General features: G+C 38.3%; 1 protein-coding gene across 3 annotated transcripts in view; it reads right to left on the bottom strand.

Moving 5' to 3' along the window:
• Positions 1 to 19,721, bottom strand: part of FGL1 (fibrinogen like 1) — a 54,483-nt gene that overhangs the window by 18,402 nt on the left and 16,360 nt on the right. The window contains exons 1-2 of one of the 3 annotated variants that reach the window (XM_045454728.1): positions 10,600 to 10,730; positions 22 to 101 (exon numbers count right to left, since the gene is read on the bottom strand). In XM_045454728.1, coding sequence (XP_045310684.1) covers positions 22 to 93 — 72 coding nt within the window. In that variant the 5' untranslated portion in view covers positions 94 to 101; positions 10,600 to 10,730. Of the gene's footprint in view, positions 1 to 21; positions 102 to 1,697; positions 1,833 to 10,599; positions 10,731 to 19,721 lie in introns of those variants that run through there. The other 2 variants (XM_045454714.1, XM_045454721.1) reach the window with 2 other exon arrangements.

The following is a 19,721-nucleotide window of genomic DNA, read 5'->3' as shown; positions in this document are numbered from 1 at the left end:
AACATCAGTAAATGAGCTTACCCAGCTCTTCCCACCCATTACCAGAGCAGCGGTGACAAGCAGAAAACTGAACATCTTTGCCATTTTCTCCATCGAAACGACTGCAAGAACAAAAGAAATTTCATTAACTTATTTACTGTGAGTTTTTCATGACACCAGAGTTGCGTTCAGACCAGAGGCGATCCAGGATGCTGGTGCAACGCCGTCTCTAATCTGAGAGTCTTCAAGGAAATTCTCCTGGACTTCCCCATGCCTCCCTCACACAGAATGATGCTCTCTGTGACCTCAAATAGGATCGAACCTGTTCAACTTCAGGAACAGAGAAGAGGTGCCTGGATAGCTCCATTGGTTAAGCGTCCGATTTTGGCTCAGGTCATGATCTCACGGTTCATGGGTTTGAGCCCTGCATGGGGCTCTGTGCTGACAGCTCAGAGCCTGGAGCCTGCTTCAGATTCTGTGTTTCCCTCTCTCTCTGCCCGTCCCCGACTCGTGCTCTATCTCTCAAAAATAAATAAATATTAGAAGAAAAAAAGAAAGAAAGAAATAGAGAAGGGACTCTGACTCTCTTTGAGGGTCCTAATGTTAATGAGCCTCTTGTGCAGAAAAGGCATAGGCTCTGTAAACATGAGGGCCTGGGTCCATATTTTGGCTGAGTCACTTCCTCATTGTGGGACCCCAGGCAACCCACTAAAATGCTCCTGATTTGTAAAATGGAAATCATAATTTCTACCAGTTAAGACTGGGGCAACTTTGACATAATATTTTTAGATACCCTGGCATAGGATATGTGCCTAATGAACAGTCACTTATTTTGTATATGGAAGACTGCTTGTATGTATTCAAAGAAGAAAGGGAAAAATACAACTTAAAGAGGTGATATATATTGTTTTAGTTGATGTCTTAATGTACAGGCAAGCTGCCAAGATAATAGAAAACTTTCAGCTCTGTTTCAAGTTGTAGAGGAAAACTCACTTTACCACTTCTTGAGATTATTTTTATACATTTTTTAATGTTTATTTATATTTGAGAGATAGAGACAGAGTGTGAATGGGAGAGGGGCAGAGGAGAGAGAGAGAGAGAGGGAGTCACAGAATCCGAAGCAGGCTCCAGGCTCTGAGCTGTCAGTGCAGAGTCGATGTGGGGCTCAATCTCACATACTGTGAGATCATCACCAGAGCCAAAAGCAAGAGTCGGACGGACACTTAGCCACCTGAGCCACTCAGGGGCCCCTAGAGTGTGAATTTTTAGACAGTGTGAAATTTGTGCATTACAGAGAGTAATAGTCTGCTAGATTGAATTGTATAATTTTACTTCTGGCTGACATTTGCTCTACTATGAATGTAGAAATGCGCTGTGTATTTTATAAGCATCTTCTTCAATTCTCAGATAACTCCATACGGCAAGTACCATTATCTCCGTCATACAAATGAATGGCTCAGAGAGGTTAAGTCACTTCCCTAAGATCACACAGCCACTTTATGGAATATGCAGCAACTGAGCTGAGGGCTTTCCACCTTGACAGCCCAAGCCCTTAACCTGAACTCCACACAGCCTTCCTCGTTATCCACATATGCCTGCAATACACAGGGAAGCAGGCTGCATGGACTAACGGGAGTCCCTCCCCCTTTGCCTTCTCCAGTTAACATCAGTCTCTCTCCTGAACATGGCTGTGATTTATTTGTTCCTGAGTCACGTACTTCTCCAAAGGAACGTTAGGTTAATCTGGAGGAGAGGGGGCAGCTGGCCTGAAGCAGAGGCAATCCAAGGGAATGGTAGTGTTTGCAAATGTTTATTCATTATCAGCTGTCTCTCTGCTCCGTTCTGTGCCGCATACTGTGAAAGAACAAACACAGCAGCCTCAGTGAGGCAACGTTTCATGCAAGAAATGAAAATACCTATTAAAAGGGAAATTAAGGACAATATAAATTAAGCATATGTGAAACTGTATGTAATTCAATATAAAAAAAAAAAAACTCTGAACTTTCCCAGACCACCCCTCAAGACAAAATTAATTACTTCCCTCTCTGTGACCCCCTCCCCCCCCCACTATATTTACAGACCAAAATAGCATTTATCCACTCAGTAAACACTGTTTGCATGCCTGCTGTGTTCCAGGCACTGTGCCAAGTGATAGGATTATCATTTGGTCAGTTTTTCACATGTCTGGCTAGAAAAACTGCTTAGAATAAGATTTTTGAAGGCAAAAGCCCCACCTTGCTAATGGTTGTATACCCAGCATCTAACTTATTACTGAGATCCCTGTAAATTTGTAGTTGTCTCTGACAAAAATTTTCCCCAGGAAGGAAAAATCTTTCTCGGAGATGAAAATGTGCTTTCCTTGCTGTAAAACTAGTCTGTTTGCAGTGACAACACTTCCTCCTTCCTCCTCTATTTTTATCCTGGTCAAGGGGAAAACAATGGGCTGAGTGTATTTTTGAAAGTAAATGTTAGGAAGGAGTTAGAGATTTTTGAGGCGCCTGCGTGGCTCAGTCATTTGAGCGTCCAACTCTTGGTTTCAGCTCAGTTGTGATCCCAGGGTCATGGAAGGGAGCCCCCATGTTGGGCTCCATGCTCAGCATGGAACCCACTTAGATCCTCTCTCTCTGTCTGCCGCTCTCCCCCACTTGTGCTCTCTCTAAAATAAAAGAAAATAAATTAAAAAAAAAAGGAGTTAGAGAGTTTTGGTTGGATTGAACACATGAATTTGTATTTCCTTTCCCGCAAAACCCCGCTAGGAAAGGAGTAAAGAAAAATGGCAAAGACATGAATTGACAAGGTCGAAGAGAAAGGGGGCAGAGAAAACACCTGGCGTGCAATGTCATCATGTTTTAGGTTGTACAAAGCGTAAGGGGGAGCTGGCAGCGCTGCTAAAACTGAGGAACAAGCAGCAGCAGCGGGAACCGTCACAAATAGCAAGCTAAGCAGCCCTGCCGCGCCCCACCCCGGTGCAGGGCTGAAGGCACCAGCCAGCTTGGAAGGCAGGGTGGAGGTGATGGCCTGGCATTCACATCCTCACCTAAACCCTGAACAGTGCATGAATACTGCTTCTCCCAACCCTCCAGACAACAGGACTTACTTTTTGTTGTTGTTGTTTTACTCTAAATCCAAGTGAGTTAACATATAGTGCAATAATGATTTCAGGAATAGAATTTAGTGATTCATCACCTACATATAATACCCAGTGCTTAACACAAGTGCCCTCCTTAATGCCTCTCACCCATTTAGCCCTTTCCCCCACTCAACACCCCACCAGCAACCCTCGGTTTGTTCTCTGTGTTTTAAGAGTCTCTTATGGTTTGTCGCCCTGTTTGTATATTTTTGCTTCCCTTCCTCTATGTTCATCTGTTGTGTTTCGTATATTCCACATATGAGTGAAATCATATAATATTTACCTTTATCTGACTGACTTATTTCACCTAGCATGATAACAATCTAATTCCATCCAAGTTGCAAGTAGCAAGATTTCATTCTTTTTCATCGTGGAGTAATACCCCATTGTATACATATACCATATCTTCTTTATCCATTTATCCATCGATGGATATTTGGGCTCTTTCCATACTTTGGTATTGTTGTTCGTGCTGCTATAAATATTGGGGGTGCATGTGCCCCTTTGAAACAGCACACTTGTATCCTTTGGATGAATACTAGTAGTGCAATTGCTGGATCGTAGGCTAGTTCTATTTTTAATTTTTTGAGGAACCTCCATACTGTTTTCCAGAACGGCTGCACCAATTTACATTCCCACCAGCAATGCAAAAGGTTCCTCTTTCTCTGCATCCTCACCAACATCTGTTGTTGCCTGAGTTGTTAATGTTAGCCATTCTGACAGGTGTGAGGTGGTACCTCATGGTGGTTTTGATTTGTATTTCCCTGATGATGAGTGATGTGGAGCATCTTTTCATCTGTCAGCCATCTGGATGTCTTCTTTGGAAAAGTGTCTATTCATGTCTTCTGCCCATTTCTTCACTGGATTACTTGGTTTTGGGGTGTTGAGTTTGAGAAGTTCTTTATAGATTTTGGATACCAACCCCTTTTCTGATATGTCATTTGAAAATATCTTCTCCCATTCCGTTGGTTGCCTTTTAGTTTTGCTGATTGTTTCCTTTGCAGTGCAGAAGCTTTTTATTTTGATGCAGTCCCAGTAGTTCATGTTTGCTTTTGTTTCCCTTGCCTTAGAAGTCATGTCTAGTAAAAAGTTGCTGTGGCCGAGGTCAAAGAGGTTGTTGCTTGCTTTCTCCTCTATGATTTTGATGGCTTCCTGCCTTATGTTTAGGTCTTTCATCCATTTTGAGTTTATTTTTGTGTCTGGTGTAAGGAAATGGTCCAGGTTCATTATTCTGCATGGCACTGTCCAGTTTTCCCAACACCATCTGCTGAAGAGACTGTCTTTATTCCATTGGATATTCTTTCCTGCTTTGTCAAAGATAAGTTGGCCATATGTTTGTGGATCAGTTTCTGGGTTGTGGGTTCTGTTCCTTTGATCTCTGTGGCTGTTCTTGTGCCAGTACCATACTGAGCAAGACTCACTGTTCACTGAAGTTGAACCAGAGAGGCTCCAGGTAACATGACCACAGGCACAGTGGAGGTCAGGGGAGAGTAGTTTGTTCCACAGGTTGAGGCACCTCTCCATACACCACCAGGATCCATCTGTCCTGGCAGCCAGGCAGCCCTCTCTCTACTCCTCCCACTACTTTCCAGGCCAGAGACCATGAGATTTCTCTCCAGAGGAATGAACAGGCTCACAGAAAAGATCATCAGAGGCTAACGTAGGGCGATTCTCCAACAAAAGAGACTTGTCCTCGGCTCATCATTCTCCAAAGAAGCCCACGGGTTGTCAAGCCTCATTCATGTACCCAGGAAAGGTACAGACACAATATTTTGCTTATTTCTTTCAAAGTAGTTCTCTCTGAAGGGAGGCATATATTAAGTTTCTTTCTATATCTGTATTTACTTAACAGTCTAAAGAGAAGCACTTGAATACCAAATGTTCCATATGATAACACTGGGCAGAAATCCATACAATGGCAATTAATTTACCCTGAAGATGTATAACTTGCCTGTTTTAACTTAACCCTATCATCTAACATTGTAAACAAAGTAAACATTGTAAATGAAGAAAGAAGTGCAGTGCTGAGTAAATTACAAGGCTAAATGGCCAAAGAAGTCAGACAAAACCCAAGAACATCTGTGATATCACTACAGAAAAGCTCTAATAAGCATTTGTAGATGCATTTTTTTCAGGAGGTCATACTTTTATACATTAATAGAATATAATTTATAGCCATATTGTTGAGAAAAATTGATATATTACTCTGTTTGCCTAGTAACCATTTAATATTCAAGCATGTATTGGGTGCCGGCTTTATGCCAGGGGCTATGTACACTAAGCTCTTATATTTAGCTTATATTAAATATATTGAATTACATCTAAAATATTAGATGTAATATACAAAAAAATTAAGTTTAATAATGACACTTAAAATTGTTCCCACTGTAAAGAAACACCCTCCGTCTGTTTCAGAAGTGAGAAGAGACTTGCCAAGAAAGAGAAGTATGAGCAAATTGAGACGATGAATAGGTTTGCTATCAATTAATATTTTCTAATTGATTAAAATCATCTTGGAATTACACTTTAAAAATTTTCCAGGTAACTTTTACAATTGCTATGAAAACCACGATCATTTTTTTTTTTAAGAAGTCAACACCAACTACACTAAAAAGCCTTAGTTACAATATAGTAGTGTCCTCAACTATGCATGCAGATACTGAGATATTTACAACGTAAGGAAAATTTTGGGTAGAAATGAATACCCTAACCAAGGGCAGGTGATGTTATATACAAACACATTTTCATTCCCATCAAGGGGTAGTTTCATGTTTCTTTTGTCTAGGAGTTCCTGGGAGAATCTGTCATTACCATTGGTCCATCTGTCAAGAGTCTGTTTGTTAAAAAAAAAAAAAAAAAAAAAAGGCTGTAGAAGAACAAATTCTTACTGCAATTACAATAATTAAAATTTTTTTCTTACTGTTTATTTATTTTTGAGAATGAGAGAGAGAGAGAGACAGAGTGGAAGCTGAAGAGGGGCAGGGAGAGAGGGAGACACAGAATCCGAAGCAGGCTCTAGGCTCTGAGCTGTCAGCACGGAGCCCAACGCAGGGCTCAAACTCACGGACCGGACCATGAGAAATCATGACCTGAGCCAAAGTTGGACACTTAGTGGACTGAGTCATCCAGCTGCCCCATAATAATTTGCTTTAGATGTATCGTATATGTTTAGGTATGAAGATATTTCCAACTTTGTTTTTAATTTTTTTATTTTTTTAAATTTATATTCAAATTAGTTAGCATATAGTGCAACCATGATTTCAGGAGTAGATTCCTTAGTGCCCCCTACCCATTTAGCCCATAACCCCTCCCACAACCCCTCCAGTAACCCTCAGTTTGTTCTCCATATTTAGGAGTCTCTTCTGTTTTGTCCCCCTCCCTGTTTTATATTATTTTTGTTTCCCTTCCTTTATGTTCATGTGTTTTGTCTCTTAAAGTCCTCATATGAGTGAAGTCATATGATGTTTGTCTTTCTCTGATTAATTTCACTTAGCATAATACCCTCCAGCTCCATCCACGTAGTTGCAAATGGCAAGATTTAATTCTTTTTGATTGCCGAGTAATACTCATATATATATATATATATATATATATATAGGAGATATACATCTTCTTTATCCATTCATCCATCGATGGACATTTGGGCTCTTTCCATACTTTGGCTATTGTTGATAGTGCTGCTATAAACATGGGGGTGCATGTGTCCCTTCGAAACGGCACACCTGTATCCCATGGATAAATGCCTAGTAGTGCAATTGCTAGGTCGTAGGGTAGTTCTATTTTTAGTTTTTTGAGAAACCTCCATACTGTTTTCCAGAGTGGCTGCACCAGCTTGCATTCCCATCCATCTTTCATATTAGGCATAGTAATCAAACACTGTTACAGTAAGATTTATTTTCTTAAAGATTTCCATGTCCATGGTATACTTTTGTTCATTTAAACATAATTATATGCAACTAAGTCCTAATAAAATATAACAATATCTAAAATAAGTTTCTTGTTTTCCTCCATCAGAATGAAAGAAAAAAAATGGGAGAAAACAAAGAGAAAGAATCTAATTACTTTCAATGACTCCTCTCCATAAATCATATTGGAAAACAGTATAGGTTGTCAATGTGTCTACTGTTGTCTGTAGTAAATTTCAATAATTATTTATAGTATTTCACTGGAAACAAGACTGATCTTTCCTAAGAAAAGCTGAGATGGTGAGTGGTGTTCTCTAAAGATCATCAGGAAGGAAAAGCTCTCTATAAAAGACTTGAGCTTGTCTTTGTTTATAAAATATATGTAGTATTTCCCTCCTTTAATCAGAAACACTTCAAGGCCATTGTTTTCTGCTACACTGCCCAACTTCTACCTATCTTTTTGCAAAATAGAAGAGGCAATTATATTTAGACTTCAATACTATTGTTTATTCTCTCAGTTAACATATTGTTTAGCACTATGTAAAACTGTGATAAAACTGTGATTTTAAAATTCTAGTATTAAGAAAAAAATTAAAAGTTCACACTGTAAAAAACAGATATAATTGAAAGTAGGCATATGGACAGTTATTTGTACAACAATGTTTATAACAGCATTATTCACAACAGCCAAAAGATGGTGTGAACAATCCAAATGTCCATCCACAGATGAATGGGTAATCAGAATGAGATAACATACACAATATTAACCTTGAGCACCTTATGACAAGTGAAATAAGCCGGACACAAAAGGACAAATGTTGTATGGTTCCCTCATGGGAAGTACCTAGAATGGTCAGATTCATAGAGATGTGTTATGTGTATTAATTTGAAATATATGAAATTGCCATTGTTGTAGGTCAAAAATATTCAAACGTATACCATTTTTGTTACAGTTCAACCTAATGTATTAAGAAAGGAACAGCTAGACACTAAGGAAATTGAAATTATATATTCAGATATAATGGAATATTATACATATGTTTATAGCCTGTCCCCTCCCCCTCCCAACTGCTATCTACAATGTAAGTGCCATGAAATGGAGAACTTGATCTTGTTTCTGCTATATCCCAGTGCTGGGTAGATAGGTACTGAATTAGTTTTGTAGGGCTGCTGGGGCAAATTATCATATAGCTGGTGGCTTAAAGCAACAGAAGTTTATTCTGTCACATTTCTGGAGGGTACAGGTGTGAAATTAAAGTGTCACTATGGCCATGCTTCCTCTGAAAGTCTTGAGGAAAGAGTGCTTCCTTGCCTCTTCTAGCTTCTGGTGGTTGCCAGAAATCCTTGGCATTCCTTGACTTGTAGTAGCAACACTCACCTCTGCTTCCACTTTCACATGGCTGTCTTCCCTCTGTGTGTCCCCGTATCTAAATTTCCCTCTCCACATAGGGACACCAGCCCATTGGATTAGGGCTCATCCTAATCCAATATGACCTTGTCCTAACTTTTTTCATCTACAAAGACCCTATTACATTCATAGGTAATGGGAGTTAGGACTGAACGTATCCCTTGGTGGGACACAATTCAACTCAGTTCAGGTATTCAACAAAATATTTGTTGAATCAATAGAAGGAAAGTTATGAACTGAAGTTAGAATTTTAGAACTTCCCAGCATCTGTTATTGTAATCTTACAGTTTCTTATTAGACACCAAATTCGTTTTGTTTGTTGAATTTGTTAGCTGTCCCTATCAGATTCCCTCTGCTGTCTCCTGTCTTTTAGTGGTGATTAGGAACGTTTCATAATGTTCTTTGGCTTTTGTAAAGTTTGTTTGATTTGCATATATGACATTGGGGTGTGTGCTAGCTTATATTGTTTTAAAAAGAGATATTTGAATTTATAAAATCCCAAGAAAAAATAAATAACCGAAAACTTAAAGCTTGATGTATTTAAAATTTGACTATCTCAATAGGCTAAAGCTACTATCATACCTATCTCATAACAAGTTATTAGTTTGACTCCTATTTTTCAATTGGTAATAAATATCAGGCAGAATTACAACAGCAATGCTGCTATTTTCTTTAAAACCTCATTTGTACCTTTACGGTTATTTATCACTTAAGTTTTAAACTTGTCATAAAGTTCAAGTTTTAAAAAATAAACAAGTATCCTTCCACCTGGTGGAAATTTCTGTAATCATTTGCAGAGTCATAAATGTGTAAAGGTTTTTTTTTTTTTTTGTTTTTTGTTTTTTGTTTTTTTTGAGAGAGAGAGAGAGAGAGAGAAAGAGAGGGCACACACACGTGCAAGCAGGGGAGAGGCCAAGGGAGAGAGAGAGAAAATCCCAAGCAGGCTCCACACCCAGTGCAAAGCCCAATGCAGGGCTCGATCCCACGAACTGGGATCATAACCTGAACCAAAATCAAGAGTCAAACGCTGAACTGACTGGTGCCCCAAACATAGTTTTAAAAGTCGTTATATTAATTTGATCATATTTAGAATAATTCAATATGCCAAGTCATCTAAAATTCCTCAGTGCCCTCGCTGTAATAGTAAACATATTCCACAATGTTGAAGAAATGTTTAGGTATTAGGTATTTCAAATGCTTTGGAGGTCTGGTCTCTAGTATTCATAAAGTAAACCATTATTATTTTACAAATCTGGCTTAAGATAAAGTTGTAACAGATTATTTAATTCCTCACTGTACATTTGTATTTCTTTTATGTGTTTGCTTTGGGCTATTTCAAAACTTTAAAGTTTTATAAAACTAAAATAGTTAAAAAATGGCTCTTCTTTGACATACTGTGTTATTTGATATAAATTATTCTAAATCTCTAAAGCCCAATTTCTTCCCCACTAAAATTTTTTTTAAGTTAGTTGACAGTGGATTAAATTTAAAGGCAAAAATGTTAAGTTTGGAACTGAAAAGTTATAAGCTGGTACATAACTTTTATAAACAAAATTATGAAACAAAAGTGCATATTAATGTATTTTTTTAAATGAAAGGATACAAGATAAAAGAAATAAAAAGAAGAAAGAGCTATTGAAGGAAGCATGGTTAGTAAGTTAGCATTCACAAATGGACTGCACCCTTAATGGAAGACAGTTACTTAAAAATTCAGCCATAAACACAGACTTAGAGACTCCTTTAGGCTATTTTTTTTTTCCTTTTTCTGAAAATGGAACATAACAATATCTTTGTTATTTATCTTAAGAATTACTCTCAGTAAAAACCTTAGAAAGCTAAATAAGTTAGATTCCCAAAAGGTAGAAATAAAAGCATTTCTGAAGATTTTACTTCTGAAATGGAAATTGTAACATAACCTATTTTCTTTTCCATCTTGCATATTAAAAACTGCAAATTCTATTATTTACATCAAAGTCCCATCCAATTCATTCAAAATGTGCTGGGAATGGAAAGGAGATATAATCCTAAATTTATTTTCCAAGTTGCAAAGGTAGGCTTCTCTCTAGTTAACCTGGCCCAAGAACCCACGGTTGTTTCTTGAGTTATGCTTAATATCATACCTATGAAGTCAATTAGCATTATTACAATTATGTCAAAAATACAGAGATGTTAAATACCTTGCCTGAAGTCAAAAATGAGTCAGAGACACAGCTCAGGCTAGATCCAGCCACTCTGCCTCCCAGGATCCTCTAACTGCATTCAGATTTTGTAATTGCTTCTCTGTTATTTGATTAGAAATAGGGACAATGTTGATTCTGGCTTTACTCTGGAAACAAATATATGAGGAAATCAGTTTAACTGGAAGGAAAGCTAAAAAAGTAGATTCAATGACAAATTGCAGTATTCTGATCTTTTCCTTTTTTTCTCCTATTAGTAAGAATTTTTATGAAAGAGCTAATAATAGATCATTAGGAAAATACATCTCTGGTTTTGTTGTTTTTTTTTCCAGCTCTTATTTTTGTGCTCATCCACAGAATTTTTGTACTTGAACTTTGATAATGCTCAGCTGTAGATGAAGGAAAACCAAAGTTCAGTTGAAGCTTTGCTTTATAGTACTAATGGTAAAAAAGTTTTACCTATAAAGGTATGGATTAAAATGTCATTTCAACTACAATATGGAGAGAAGCCCAATTTCTCTTAGTTATAAAAAATGTGGCAAGCTAATAATTGCCAAGGTGAAATAGTCAGTTTAGTTAATCTTTAAGAAAAGCAAAATTCTCGGGGTGCCTGGGTGGCTCAGTCAGTTAAGTGTCTGACTTTAGCTCAGGTCATGATCTCAAAGTTCGTGGGTTTGAGCCCCACATTGGGCTCTGGCAGCTCAGAGCCTGAAGCCTGCTTTGGATTCTGTCTCCCTCTCTCTGCCCCGCCTCCACTAGTACTGTGTGTGTCTCTTTCTCTCAAAAATAAATAAACATTAAAAAAAATGTCCTTAATTAGAAAAAAAAAATTCCCTGAGGTGCAAAATTGTGAAATTTATCTGGAAACATCGGTTAAAATCTGAACAAGTTGTTCCTGTTGTTTTAAACTCTAGAGGAGTTTTGAACGTGTAACAGGCAACTTGTGAGCTCCCCTGGTTGAGTAATGGTTTCAGACTGGAAATCCAGGTTCATCATCTTTCTTCATTCTGATGTAACTCAAGCTGTTGTTTGCTATTTGTTCTGTGATCCCTATTTATTAACTCAGATTCCAGTAAAATGCGGAAGTTGTGTTTTCTTTCTGTTCTTGGTTGTTTTCTACCATCAAGTTATACCAACGTTTAACCTGTCCTTTGACCATTTTCCTGTCATTCACTCAGAAATTTTAAGCTTATCTAGAAAAAGCTAATCCTGATGACTCACTGGAAAGAAAACCAGTTAGGTTGAAGTTGAGGGGGAAGCAGGATACATGATCCCCAAATATGCCACTTTGGCATGGGGCTTATTTCGAGCTGAAGACAGTCAAGCCCAAAAGACTCTAGAAGAGCTGTGTGCCTTCCCTTTTACTGCTTAAAAGAATTTAAATAGAGAATCTGTACCAGGAAGGAGTAACTACCAAAGATAACCTTTTATCAGAAAGACATTGGCAACATTTGTTTACCAAACATTTGCTCTACTCATCTTCCTGTGACTTTTTCTTCTTCCCTTGTAAAGCCCCAAACCTCTACCAGAGTCTCCTTAGCTCATCCTGGCATATGAGTTTCAACTGTCTGACTGCCTTTTGAGTCTCTGTCTTTGGGACTTTCATAAGCACAAAATTTGTTCCTGTCCTATTAATCTGTCTTATGTTAATTTAATTATTAGACTAGTCAAAGAACATGGAGGGGAAGAAGGGAAAAGTTTTCCCTCCTGATGAAGTGGTGTATGCCCACAGAAGTGGAGGTTATACATTCATAATTGTAGAGAATTCAAGTTGCTGACATTAAATGTTAAAAGCAAAAGTATGGGGATTATTTGGCTGATTTGATAATTACCTCAATGGTAAAAGAAATATTTTGAAATGCAAACCTATTTTTTCCTTCTTATATTCCTTTTGCCTTCTCCCCAGCCAGGCATTTAATTAACCTTGTACTCCCTGCTTCAGAAGCGGTAATAACCATGACAATACGTCTCACTTATGTGCCAGACATGGTAAATATATCATAACTCATTCAGCCACAACAGTCCTATGAGCAGACATTGTTACTATCTCCATTTGACAAATGAAGAAACTGAGGCACAAAGGCTTAAGTAATTTGCCCAAGGTAACATAGGTAGCACAAGGTAGAGCCAGGATTCAAAGTCAGTCGCGCTGAGAATCTGTGCTCTTCACCATTAAAGACGGATACTGCTGTCTTCTGAAGAGTTAGCCAGATTCATTGCCTCGGGAAAAACCTGGAAAAAGCTAATTAGACGCTAAGGACAGAATCTGGGTATAATGTTGTGTGAAAGCATGCCAGACAGTGAGTTTGCTAGGGGCAACATTATTCCTTTCATACACAGATGCATTGCTAGAACATGCAGGAAGAAATGTCAACAGGAAAGGTCAAATCGGTGACCTTGCACAACTGTACCAAAGCTATAAAATGAGAATGAGACCTGAGATCGTTGGCTGATAGAAGTGTGAGAAAATGATTTAAGAAGAGTGGGTTACATTCAGCATTGGAGGAGACAGACCAGAAACAGAAGTATTGGGATGCACACTTTAAGGCACAATCCTTAATGCAGCTTCACTGAAAGAATGTGAGGTTATTAAGGCTTACATCGTAAATGAGCTTATCTAGAAAGTGGATTTTATGCATTTACCCTAAGTGTGATCAGTTTCACGGCAACTAACTTATGCTCAGCAGTTTCTCAAGAGATATATAAAACAGAAAAGCTAACACATTAATTTAGAAAAAGAGACTTGCTTAGTAAGATCATCTATTCAGTTATTTGCATGGAAAATTCCTCATGGGTGGGCAGAATCACTCTGGAGAGCAAGTCAAAAGCATTTTGGATACACAAAGAACATGAATAAAGGGCATTGGATAGGCTTTTTTGTTTTTCAAAGTAAAGTAATTAGATAGACTTTTCTTCTGTGGCCTGAGAATATTTCCACTGGACAACAGGTATAGTTGTACCAAGATACAACTGTCCTGGTCACTCTGGCTCCTGGACAGAATTGGATGAGCACCGACAAGTTCTCTCCTTCTCCTTTCGGAAGATCTTATTCAGAGAACTCTCAATTCATACATCAGTTATAGCATGATTGTCATCCAACCCCTCTGGACCCTGGATTGTGTCTGCTGGATTGGACACGTGCCCATTATCTGATATCTGACCCAGTCCCAGTGGGAAGGTTTAATTCCAGCTCTCCCCATCTCCAGGCAGCTCAAGCCTCTAGCAGCAAACATGTCTGTTCTCAGCCCCATTATGAACTAGGCTCAGACAACTGATCTTACATTCCTTAGCATATGCAACCAGCCTATATTTCTGATGGTTATATTATCCAACCTTAACTCCCAATTCAGGGACATGCACCCTTTATGAGACTTTTAAAATCCTGAGTACAATGATCACATTTTAAACTCAAAACGTGCCTTTTACTGAAATATTTAGAAATGGAGCATATTGTATCAAGCAAAGAGGTCATCAAGAACTATCTTCATTCACGCAACTAACAGAGCCTTCTCAGGGGGAGGTAATGAAACTCCTTCCTAAAATGTTGGTTTGGATATTATCTCAGGCAGAGTTCTCAAAGAATGCAAAACTTGTTCTCACATAGCATAGGTCTGAGAAATTTCTATAGAAAAGCATATTATTATGTTTTAATTATTTTTAAATGTTTTCTTTATTTTTGAGATAGAGTGTGAGCAGGGGAGGGGCAGAGAGAGAGGGTGACACAGAATCCGAAGTAGGCTCCAGGCTCTGAGCTGATGGCTCAGATAGCTGAGAGGGGCTCAAAACCATGAACCTTGAGATCATGACCTGAGCCGAAGGTGGAAGGTTAACCAACCAAACCACCCAGGTGCCCCCAAAAGCATTTTAAAATTAGTAAAACTAAACCAATATTATAGAGAATCACCCTAACTATTTCTATTGTCTACGTAACTAGTGAAAACTTAAATTAATACATGCTAAGTAAATAGCTCCTGAATTAATTAATCCATGCCATGACATATGAATGATATAGTCAGTGAGTGAAAATTTACTGAAAATTGCAAGAACTGCATTGATATTCAGGCTCTGTCGTGGCTCTCTGAACCTCAACTTTCTCATCTGTAAAATAAAGCTATTAGATCAGCTACTCCCCCAAATCCACTCCCACTTTGAAATTCTTCTCTTTCGATCATTTGTTATTATCTACAAGGATCCTCCCTAGAGCATAATGAGGATTAAAGTTTTATATCAAAGTTAAGAGAGTTCACAGATAACTAGGCAACATGGATAAATGTATGTAATGAATGAGTCAACTAGGTTGTGTAAATGTATGCAATGGATGAGTCAACTTGGATATAGAGTCCTATGAAACGAGGAACCCCTTCACAGCTCCTCTGCTGCTCTAGGCAGGCAAGGACAAAGCTGTTGTAATTATCTCGTTGGAAAACCCATATTATTATTTTATTTAGTAAAACTGTTTTAGATGTTTTAAATTGACACATAACATTATATAAGGGAAAACCCATATTATTATGTAAAAAAAAAAAAAAAAAATTGTTGCTCTGTTCCTGGCCAATGGCTAATGTTCTGGGACCATGGTGGTGTCTTGAAATGCTGCTGTTGCCACCAGGGAGATTTCAAAATGGATGCAGTGGTTGTGGGGAAAAGCTACTATCTCTTTCCCTAGTCTAACCTAGACTCGGACATAAGCCCCTTTCTGAAACCCCAACACAAGCTTTTCACAGGCTGTGATGTTTGCAAAACCGTTCTGAAACTTGGGGATAATGGAAGGAAATTACAAGGCAGAGAAGGAAAATGTAAACAGGTATATTAACTGTGAGTATTCTCTTCTCCACAGAGATACCCCATGAGCCTTCTCTCATTTAATCCATGGACCCAAACTGCTGCCATGTTGACGGGGCTATATAACCTCCCATATGCAGAAGTATCCTTGACCATGTCCTACCCCTAACTCTTCTCTTGCTTCATAGGAAGGGGAAAAATTCTATCTTCCCAGCCAATCAAGTCATAAGCATTAGTGACACAGCTATAATCACAGTGAAGAAAACCATTTGTAGGATTATGTAGAGAAATTTTGCTTTTTACATCAACAGTTTCCCTTTCAGAATATAATATGGGCTATACTTTGTATAATAAAAGCTCATTAAAGTGTCACCCACCAAGAAAAAGAAAAGTTTTCTCCCAAAGATATATATGGACCTGCCCCTAGTTAACACAACATTGTTACCAAAACCTTATTAAATATGGTGGATTGACCACACACTTTTATCTGTGTTCTTTCTCCAAACCCTTTCAAAAATGACAGCAAAAAGATAAAAAGGCATAAACCTACAATGGTAATGTAAACAGAAATGATACAACTTATTGGAAGAGGTTTTAAAGGAACCACAAAATTCAAGGGTAACTGTAAAAAACTGAAAATGGGTCAGGGGAGGGATTGGTGAAATAATATAAAAGGTGTATCTGGACCCAGTAGCCCTTACCCATCCCACGTAACTCTTTATTTACTTACCATCTACCACTTGCCCATCTTTTATGCCTATAAAAATCTGATTTGGAAAGTTTCATTTGGGGATATCAGGAACATTGAAAGGCAGGAGCCATAAATAGAGATATTAAATGAAAACATGCATAGAACGAGTGTGCCCAACCACCTTTTCCAAACCATATTGCTGTCAGACCACCTTATATTTCTTGGAAGGAGACAAGAATTTTTCTTGAGAGAAATGGAATTGCCCCATAGAAAAAAATTTAATAATAGTAAAATATAGTAGTTCCTTCTAAAGATATGCCAGCTCACCACTAGATTATATATTAAAGCTCAATCGTCCACAAACTCTACCCACAAACATAAAGCTAGCTTTTAGTAAACTTTTTTGGTGCTTCACATAGAAACAACCAAGGATCATCAGACATTTGAAGAATTAATTTCTCCAATATGAAAAACAGACATTAAGATCAATGGTGGGGGAAGAAGGAACCAAGGAACACCGAATATTGAGGGTCCACTATGTGCCAGGCAGTGTTCAAGATGCTGGGGAAACTGCAATGAACAAAACTGACAAGTCTTTGCCCTTATAGAGCTTACATTCTAGCCAAGATGGGGAAGTAAACATTTAACAAAATAAATAGATTATACAATATGTTAGAAAGTGGTGTCTATCATATTCTGTGAAGAAAAATGAGTCAAGGGAGAGGGCTAATGAGTGGATGGGGAAAAAAGATGAAAATTTAAGTAGAGTGGGTTAGAGAAGGCTCCACTGAGATGGCATTTGAGCAAAGTCTTAAAAGTAAGGCATGGGGATACCTGGGGGCAGGGGGAGGGAGAAAGGAGTCCAGGCAGAGACCAGCTAGTGCAAAGGGTATGAGGGGGACTGAGCAATAGCGGTATTACTGCTATAAGAGGAAGTGGGGTAGGGGAGCCGGGGTGGCTCAGTTGTTTGAGCGGACACCTTCAGCTCAGGTCATGATCTCTTGGTTCATGAGTTTGAGCCTTGCATCAGGCTCTATGCTATAACAGCTCAGAGCCTGGAGCCTGCTTTGGATTCTGTATCTTCCTCTCTTACTGCCCTCTCTCTCTCTATCTTTCTCTCTCAAAAATAAATAAGCATTAACAAAAAATTAAAAATAAATAAATAAGTGAACATTAAAAAAAAGAGGAAGTAGGGTAAACAAAAAGTTTTATTTTGTTAAGGTGGGGAATGTTTGCATGACAACCCCCCAAACTATATTTAGTATTATCTGAGAAGTAAGGAACAATAAGAAAATGCTGTTTTTTTAAAGGAAAAAATTAGCCCAGAGCAGAAAGAATAGCAAAGAAATTAAATAGTTAGAATTAAAAACCAAAACCAAAAACTTAACTGATGGATTAGAATATATATTCAAGGAAACCTTCCAGAAAGCGGAATAAAAAGACAATGGTATGAAAAGTAGGAAAAGATAAGAAAATCAGGTTTTATTCTGGGAGTCAAGCATGCGTCAAATAGAACTTTCAAAAAGGACACAGCAAAAAATGGACAGCAAATTATCAAGGAAACAATAAAAAAATAATTCCCAGCAATGAAAGAGATGAAGTTGAAAGGACTATTCAGTTCCCAGCACAATGAACTTAAAAAAAAAAAAAAAAAAAAAAAAAGTCTAAAAACACCCACCCACTCCTCAGGCTTATCATGATGGAATTTTGAACAGTGCTGGTGAAAAGTTGCAAGCTTCCAGAAGGAATGAAATCACCTAAAAAGAAGCAAGACTGATTGGGTGGCTGGGTGGCTCAGTCTGTTAAGTGTCTGACTTCAGCTCAGGTCATGATCCCGTGGTTTGTGAGTTTGAGCCCCACAATGTGCTTTGTGCTGACAGCTCAGAGCCTGGAGCCTGCTTCAGATTCTGTGTCTCCCTCTCTCTCTCTGCCCCTCCCCTGCTCACACTCTGTTTCTCTCTCTCAAAAATAAATAAACATTAAAAAAAAAAGAAAAAGAAAGAACTGAAACTCAGATTACTATCATGCTTCTCCACAGAAAGAATGCCTTAAAACTCCAAGGGAATTTATATTTTCCAAATCAGGACTCTACACAGCCAAGTTAGCAATGAAGTGTGACGATAGAAGAAAGACAATTCAGACAAGCAAAAACTAAAAAATAAATTACCTTTACGTGGTCTTTCTGAGAAAGACTCTGACAACATGATCTAGAAAGATAAGTGCAAATGTCAATCAAGAGCAAGACAAAGAAAAGCAACCAAGAAAAAGTGGGGGCGTTGTAATGTGTCAGCTTGGCTAGGCTAAACTACATTTCCCAGAATTCCCTTTCCCTTGTTTCCCAAGGGTCAACCACACTTGAGATTCTTATGGTAGATTTGGAGGTCAGGAACAAGGCAGCCATCTTTGTGGCTTTCATGTGCTGTTGTCTATCTGTTGGCTCATCCTGTTGGCCTAAGATTTTGGTCAGGCCTGCAGCTGCTCTGCCTTGCCCTGGATCATGGATTCAGCTCATGATAAAGGGTTCAGGCCCACATCACCAAGGTCAGAGGTAACAAGAACTGATACAGATTTCAGTCCACCCTCCTGCTTCCCTTACAGCCAGTCATCTAGCCTTCTCACTTACTTGCCCTGCATACTTTGAGCTCCAGCATCATATGTGAAGAAAAGGGACTGTTTAAAGACTGCTTCACCAGTCCCCACAATTGCATAAAGTCATCCCTTATGTGTCCTAGAGGCTCTGCTTTTCTGACTGATACAGGATCCCAAACGGGAAAAAACAAATCTCTGAGAAGGAATTTTCCAAATGCAGTTTTTCCTAGAGTACTCAATCTCAGAATCCTGTTTTATTTTTTGCTCAGATCTGGACTGCTCACTCCCTACACCTGCTACATGAATCATGTGAAAAGTAATATTGGTGGAAATTGGATAGGTTGCCCCAACTGTGTAGCTTCAGATGGCACAGTATCCTCCCCTGCATACCAGTTGGAATGAAATACTTATTTGCTATTCTTCTTTTCAGAGGATCCTTGTCTACCTGAAATTTTTTCCCTCTGGTATCTAACCAACTTTAAATTGATTCCCTAACAGAGCAAAGTGCAGAAGATGTTTTCTTCTTCAGTTTTTTTCCCTGCAAAGAATGGAAAGACCTCGGGCTAAGGAATGTTTTGCTTTCGATGTGTATGCAAGAACTTCAGAATTGCTTATATTTTATGCCTCTGGAGAATTACATCTTTCTTATTAAAGAATTTCCCCACAAGATCACATGCCATTAAAAAAACTTGCACCCAAATAAATGTTTAATTCTAATAGAAAACAGATTTTTTACACTTAACACATGAAGAAGAAATTCAGCTATTGTATAAAAATATGTAGGGGAAGAAAGAAATCGCAAGTTCATGTTAAGTAAAATCACATTTTAAAGTATGCCTTTGCACATAAAAGAGATGGGCAGTAATGCAAGATCTTCCCTCATTCTCCTCCACAGTATGACTTCTCTGTTTTCTTTGATAAATTTGCTATAAATCTCTTTATTCATACATGTAAATCCGCTCTCCATGTGTGCTTTCTCCCCTCCAGGTTTTAGGTTCTTTAAATATAACCTCCTATTAAAACATTATCCAACTAATTGGAAAACACATGATGATTCATA

This window comes from Leopardus geoffroyi, chromosome B1, assembly GCF_018350155.1.
Source record: "Leopardus geoffroyi isolate Oge1 chromosome B1, O.geoffroyi_Oge1_pat1.0, whole genome shotgun sequence".
NCBI lineage: Eukaryota > Metazoa > Chordata > Mammalia > Carnivora > Felidae > Leopardus > Leopardus geoffroyi.
This window is presented reverse-complemented; position numbering and strand designations above follow the sequence as displayed.